General features: G+C 54.8%; 3 protein-coding genes across 3 annotated transcripts; 1 reads left to right on the forward strand and 2 right to left on the reverse strand.

The window, feature by feature from the left end:
• Positions 1-693: 693 nt before the first annotated feature.
• BDW70DRAFT_168274 (sugar phosphate isomerase/epimerase family protein) lies at positions 694-1,860 on the reverse strand (the record flags this gene model as incomplete). Its single annotated transcript, XM_073742414.1, has 1 exon — positions 694-1,860. Exon 1 carries the CDS (start codon positions 1,846-1,848, stop codon positions 694-696), a length of 1,155 nt encoding a protein of 384 aa, XP_073590488.1. The 5' UTR covers positions 1,849-1,860.
• Positions 1,861-2,081: 221 nt separating this feature from the next.
• BDW70DRAFT_168276 (Zn(II)2Cys6 transcription factor) lies at positions 2,082-4,544 on the reverse strand (the record flags this gene model as incomplete). The annotated part of the gene is made up of 3 exons (XM_073742415.1): positions 2,082-3,563; positions 3,610-4,406; positions 4,455-4,544. 3 exons carry the CDS (start codon positions 4,542-4,544, stop codon positions 2,102-2,104), a joined length of 2,349 nt encoding a protein of 782 aa, XP_073590489.1. The 3' UTR covers positions 2,082-2,101.
• Positions 4,545-4,949: 405 nt separating this feature from the next.
• On the forward strand, positions 4,950-6,708 carry BDW70DRAFT_154747 (FAD-dependent oxidoreductase; the record flags this gene model as incomplete). The annotated part of the gene is made up of 6 exons (XM_073739913.1): positions 4,950-5,101; positions 5,155-5,312; positions 5,372-5,833; positions 5,893-6,016; positions 6,076-6,387; positions 6,441-6,708. 6 exons carry the CDS (start codon positions 4,950-4,952, stop codon positions 6,706-6,708), a joined length of 1,476 nt encoding a protein of 491 aa, XP_073590490.1.
• Positions 6,709-6,934: the final 226 nt, after the last annotated feature.

The following is a 6,934-nucleotide window of genomic DNA, read 5'->3' on the forward strand; positions in this document are numbered from 1 at the left end:
GCCGCTCCTGAAGTCTCCAAGGCGGGTGGGACCGGCGAAGCTCAAGTCCATGTGCGGTCCAGTCCTGGCTCGGGTGCTAGGTTTGGCGCGTCAACAATAGGAACAGACTTTGACACCGAGGCAATGCAGACCACGGAGTGAAGTGCCAGGAGTGCTCGATTAGCTGTGTCAAGAGCTCGCGGCAATTACTCGAGTAACTTGTAGGCAACCTGGAAGGACTTGATGCTGACTTCACGTTGTTCATATGTAGCATGGCAAGGATGCGGTGATGGATACGTTCCAGCAACACAGTGCTAAAGAAAAAGCCACAGGGGACGATACTGGGACATTCTTCAGTAAATACAGCAATAGTATCTGACAAGGCGTGCATGAAACAGCTAGTCTTCCGGTCTCTGCGGATGCCTCGGCTGGAATTCTCCCCGTTGGCGGCTATGCTGATGGTGCAAGCTGCGCATCCTCTGGAGAAGGTGTCGAGGGAGACACAGCAGGCTTTGTTGCCGGGGGAGCTGGGATATTCAAGGGATGGACAGGGATGGCGTGTCGAGCAGCAGACTAGTCGTGATGTAAGGGTGCTTGTGGTTAGTGGTGGTAGTGAGGAGACTCTGTTGGATATGATTGCAAAGCAGCAGAGGTGGTTATCGAATTTGTAGGATGAGCCCAGATTTATATTTCAAATATCGACTTTACAATACATCATAATTGTGATTTCTGTGGTCGCAATCGCCGCACAACCGTATCAACTGCCTCCCTAGCCTCTTGTTCACCCGTCCAAAAAGCAGGCAACGCCGTTGCAGCCGCGGCCAGTTTCAGTAAACTCGCCATACCACGAGCTGCATGTTCTTCCGGGACGTGCTCCCCAGGCTGATTCAAAGAGTGATTAAACACCTCCAGCGAAATCGGCCCGTTATACCCTGTTGCAAGAACCGCAGCAGCAACCAACTCCACCGGCATATATCCGCCACGAGCCTGCTCAAGTGGGAATAAACGATGCCCTCGAGACCATGGCAAGAGAGCCGGGGTATCCCGCTCCGTCGGACGAATGGCCATAGGGTCCACGAGCTCCGCATCGCCGCACTGGAAGAAGAAGATGCGATCTCCGGGAACAGTCGCAGCCAGGGAGGCAAGGGATCCCTTGAGAACGTCGATAGATTCTTCGAGAGTCGGAAAAAGCCGCCCATGTCCGGCTGGATTAAGAGGATCCGCGAATTCCACCGCAAGCACGTTAAACGCGTCCACTATAAGCCCGACATTGGGCCGGTTCGCGAATCGCACTGCCTCCCATGAGGACGACCAGGTATTACGCGTTGCCCAAGACAGGCCCTCGTAGCCGATTTTCAGCATTCGACCCCCGTCAGCCCTTGCATACGCCGCTGCCATATCGCCAAGCTCAGCCAGGTCCCTTGCGACTGTCTGCAAATCCGAGGTAACACCGCTGTCGGTACGGATGCTGGCGCACATAAAGACGAGATCCGTATCGAACGCGCGCATAAATGGGAACCGCTTCGCCACGAGGTCCAGTATTTCACGGCGTTCTGCAGGATCCTTGACGCCCTCAATTTTGCGCAGTGGTTGTGTACACGCGATGCGCATACCGAGTGACTTGACCAGGTCGCCGAGTCTCTGGGCGAGTTGGAGATTCATTGGCGTGGCTTCCCACAGTTGGTCTCCAGGAAGGCCATGTTCTTCTAGATATGCTGCCCAGCACTCGTCAAAAAGATCGATCCATTTATAGCCCGCCTTTGCAGCGGCTTCGAGACGGGGTTGTAGGCGGTGCTCCCTCCAGTTGCCGAGGGAGAGAGTGGCAATCCCAAACTCGTTGGGAAATGTAGATAATAACTGTTTTGACATGCTGGCGATATACCGTAGGCATACAGAATCCAGTGACGTGTCGGCGGCCTAATATGAGAAATTCCCAGGGGTAGGCGTTTAGCCAGACCCCGCGTTGCCCCCGGGCCCGGTCTATATTTTAAGGCACCGGTCTCTCTTTATTGGATCCACCAGGGTTATACGGGGTACTTCCTGGGGCTTCCGGATAAACAATACACACGATTACTAAGGAATGAACTGCATTCCGTCCTATCCCGAAGAAGGGCTAGTTTCTCTAAAGTAAATCCCCGAACTCAGGCCCAAATATCTCGCGGAAGTAGTCCGCAAACCCATCACCCGCCACACCATTCTGATCGGATGTCGCCGGCGTCAGAAACGGGTCCCAGTTCAAGACAAGCTGATTGCCCTCGCTCATCTGCGACGGCGCAGGTTGCCTTTCAATCGGTCCGTGGCAAGCAGCATGGTTCTGGGTCTGTGAGGGTGGCGGCTCTCTGAGGTCAACGGCTCTAGCACGGAGGATCATCATAAGATGTTGTCCCAGAAGGGCCGCAACACCGAAGCGATGGGAAGGCGTTGTGCCAGCGTGCTGGAGCTGCAGGGCTACCTGACTTAACAAAGCTAGGAGTTCGACTTCACTGCCTGTCCGGGTACCATATAGGGCAGGGAATATTTTCAGGGTTAGAACAGCAGCGTAGGATATCATAGCCCATGTAGGAGCCAGCATACAGTACAGCGGCTCTCCTATGGTGCCCAAATCTCGCACAGCCGTCTCGCAGCAGTTCACCGCACTTTCGAAGCAGGCTTGTCGGGTGGCATGGATGTTATGCGCGCGCGAACCCGAGTCGCTTAATGCCAACGAAAGGGTCCAAAGACGTCCGTGCTTGTACACATAGTTGAGAAAGGTCATAGAGACTTGTTCAGGGGGTGAAGCGGAGGTGAGGTCCTGCGGCTTGGGGAGCCACGTATTGCACCATTCGTATAACGAATCATCCACCAGATTCCGGACCCAGTGAGGATCGGATTGTGTGACTTGTGCTTGATGTTTTAGTTCCGCCTGGAGCGCCGCAAGAACCTTGCGTAGGATAATAAATGCACTCGTGTATTTATCCGTCATGTCCGCCAGCGGATGCAGCCACCAGGCATCGATGGACCGAGTCAAGCTGGTCTCAGGGAAGCTCTGGTACCGGCCCCGTGCTGCGCTGTTTGCTCTCTCCCATAAGAGAATTCTCAGCCAGGTCCGTTCGCGGTTCCGAAGGATTCGCTCTTCGTAGACCCTGCGTTCCGTCCAGGGTCCTTCCAGGGAGTGTCGCGTAGCCTCATTGGCGCGCGAATATGGAGATGGAAAGGACTGATCATGCCGCGACCCGGACGATCTGGAATAAGCAGCTGGTCCAGCCTCTTGGTCCATTCCCAGGTCTGTCGCGACGCCTATAGCATACATTGTATATAGCCAGGACCGCTCCTCAGCCAGCGTTTTTGCCGGGGTAGCAGAGAGGAGGGATATGTAATATCCTTGGACAATCTCGACTGACTTGTAACCGCAAGTATGCACGTATCTTGACAACTTATCCCCATGCCTTCGCAGACGCTCCGCAATTGATGCTGAAGCGTTGTCAAATTGAGCCGTCAGCGCAAGGATCCAGGTAAACAAGAGCGAAGAACGACCACGGACAAATTCCGGGCTATGAAGCATTGGGTCGAGGATCCCGTTGATTGGGTGTAGTCGCGTAAAATACCTGAACGGATTAGCGTCAGATTAGGGAGCAAATGGCAAATACCTACATGGGGAATAAGTAGTGTGCGTCTTCCATAGTAACCAGCCCCAATTCAACAGGATCCAAATCTGGCCCGACGTCCCGTTGGCGTACACCCGTCCGGTTGAAGTAGTCGAGGGCTTGGTGTCCAGCATCAACGCTGTCCAGCAAGGTGTCCAAGCCCTGTACGAGGCTCGCTCGGTCTAACTGCAAACCCAGCGAAACGTACCCGGGCCTGTGAAGTAAGCGATACCCCTCGGTTTCTCCCTTTTCGCAACGGGGTTGTTTCTTGCATTCTTGACTGGTCGAGGCATTTACTAACGAGGGACTCGTTTCCGATGCTTGGGCGGCATCGGACGCGCGGGCCAGAAGCTCCAGCGGGTTGCTCATCGGTTCCTGTGCCTGTTCCACTTCAACTTCCACGTCATCCCGGGGGTCCGCTGGAATCGCCGTCCCGGGCGTTCTCACTTCAGGTCCCAGAAAGGCAGTCCCAGGGGCCGCCCGGTCGGCACTGGTCGCAGGAAACCTCGGATGACCGGACGACTCGTCGGTCAGAAAAGAGTCGAAGCCCAGTCCCTCGTCCGGCGTCAGAGGAATAGAATCATATAGCTCTTCAAACCCATGAGAAATGTTGGCCTTTTTCGCCTCCGCCTGCAGTTTCCGGTACGCCTTTTCAAGCCCGCGATACCTACCCAGAGCCCCTCGCCGCCTGCCCAGCGGCCGCGATTCGGGGGCTTTGCAGGGGCGATTTGTGCGTTTACACCGGCTGCAGGGCTCGGATAGAGAATTCTCGTCTCCTTCCGATGCAGTTCGCGTACATTTCATCTGCGTCGCTATTAGCGGAATTCTTGACGGGACGGGGAAATGGCAGACCTTGAGCTTCCGACAGGCCTCGCAGGCAGGTGCAGCTGCTGAGCGAGCCTTTTCATGTGAGTTCGCAGCTCTATATGCTAGGGACGACATTTTGTTGAGGTGGCTTTTGGAGGACACAGACTTGTGTCTGGAGATCTGGAAAATGCGGGGAGTCACGAGTTTACTGCCTGAGGCATATTTAAAAAAAAATCGCCTGCGGATTAGACGCTGAGAATTCCTAGGGCAAAGGAGCATGCAAGGACTGTACTGCAGCTCCCACGCCTTGCTCTGTCAGAGCAGTTACTAGAGCTAGCGCATGGAGCCATCAGGCACGACTCTTCAGTCCAGCATCGTGCCTGATCCACCCGGCGATCTAATTTATGCACCGGGCGGGGTGTCCGCATGTAATCGTACTACCAGGGCTGTAGATTTATTATGGCCAACTTCCAACCCCAGACATTGAAGAATACTATCGTGAAAAGTCTGGACTAGGAGCAAACCGAAGTGCTACTCATGATGCGATCCATCAGCGTTGACGTGCTAGTTTGCGGCGGAGGAATGTCGGGGATGGCCTGCGCCTCCTTCGCAGCACAAGCCGGAGCGCGAGTGCTGGTGGTTGAGAAGCAGGGAACCGTGGGAGGATCGTCCAACTACTCTGCGGGCATGTTGTATGCGTCACTACCCATTGCCGTCCTCGGAGCTTCCCACTGACGATTCCCAGCTGGGCCCCTCAGACGTACGAAAAATTAAGGTCTTGGGTGCCTGATGGCGATCCAGAACTGCAGCGCGCCTGGTTAGACGACTACCTACCAGCAGTGCAGTGGATGCGCGAGAACCAGGTCCCTACAGCGCCTCGCTTTGACGGAATCATGACAATTGGTACAATCCCATTCCGCCGCAGCACCTAACAAAGCCCTATACTAAAACATGCTTCACAGGAATCGGGTTCCCAATCAAGATCCCCAACCTCCACAGCCTTCATCGGAGCCGAATCAACTCGTGCAAGAACGGCTCAGAGATCTGGACAAACACGGCAGTTGTTAAGCTCCTCCAGGAGAATCCTGGCGTCCTGGGCTCTGGCATCACGGGTGCCATCGTTCGTCGTGAAACGTCCAATGATCAGCCCGCGACATACTGCCAAGTCACAGCCCGGAAAGTCGTCTTAGCCACCGGCGGTTTCCAGGGCTCGTCTAGTCTGACTGCGAAATACCTAGGCCAAGGTGCGGACAATGTGTTTGTCCGTTCAAATAAAGGCTCTGTGGGCGATGGGCTGAATCTCGCTGTTGGAGCTGGCGCGGCGACAAGTCGAGGCATGAATACTTACTATGGACACCTCACGGCTGCACCTTTGCGGGCGGACCAGGTGGATCCGAAGGACTATCTGCCGTTGGCGCAGTATCGTGAGTACTACAAAGGCCAAATCCTGTCCATATTCTGAAAGATATCTGACGGTTGGTAGAGAGCAAATACTGTCTCCTAGTAAATGAGTCCGGGCGCCGTTTCGCGGACGAGACCACTGGCGATGAGATCATCAACCAGTACCTCGCGAAACAAGAGAAGCGTCGGGGTTTTTTAATATTCAAGTTCGTCTTCCACCATCTTGCGAATGTATGTTTTTATACTGACGCGGTGTACTGGATAGTGAGAAAACACGTCTGCAGCACTGCGTAAGTGCGTTATTCCCCAATGCTGGAGATATCGATCGCCTCCAGAAAGCTCGTGAGCATGGATGCAATGTTGGGACTGCGTCGACACTTGGTGAACTGGTCCAAATGCTCGCAGGATGGGGAGTCGACAGCGTCGGCGCCAAGCGAACAATTCAGGAGTATGACAGGGCAATCCGACTGAAGGAACCTGGGCTAGGGCTCGACGCCCCCGTTGGCAGAGGAGGAGCACCTCCCACCGCGCTAGTAGAAGGCGAAGGTCCATTCCATGCAATAGAAGTACAGCCATCGTAAGGACATCAACTCTTGAAAGGTGTCCAACACTATACTGACAATATTCCAGGATCACATTCACGTACGGAGGAATCAAAATCGACAAACAGGGTCACGCCCTGACTCCGGACAATAATAGGATCCCTGGCCTTCTGATCGCAGGCGTCGACGCTGGTGGCTTTAGTAACTTGGGATACGCGGGCGGACTGGCCCTCGCTTTCGTAACTGGTTTCTGGGCTGCGAAGGAGATTGCAAAGGAATTGAAGCTCCCCCTGCCGCAGCTCCCGCCAGCAGATCCGAGGGATGCTGAAGCTGCGCCGGTGAAAGGGCGTCTGTGATGAGTCGAAGATAGTCAATGTTGTTGAGGGCTTGCCTGCCGCTGAGTTCTCTCCACCAAAGATACGCCGCTGGTTGGAGGCCGTATAGTGTCTAGTGTGTGACAAGTCCCACGGGACTCCCACCATGGGACTTGGGACTTCCCGTCATGGACGGGAGTTGGGACTAAGCATTAGTCCCATCGACGGGACTAAATAGGCGGCGGGACTCCCACGGGACTCATGGGAC

Source organism: Aspergillus foveolatus (genome assembly GCF_047715535.1).
Source record: "Aspergillus foveolatus strain CBS 279.81 unplaced genomic scaffold BDW70scaffold_248, whole genome shotgun sequence".
Taxonomy (NCBI): Eukaryota; Fungi; Ascomycota; class Eurotiomycetes; order Eurotiales; family Aspergillaceae; genus Aspergillus; species Aspergillus foveolatus.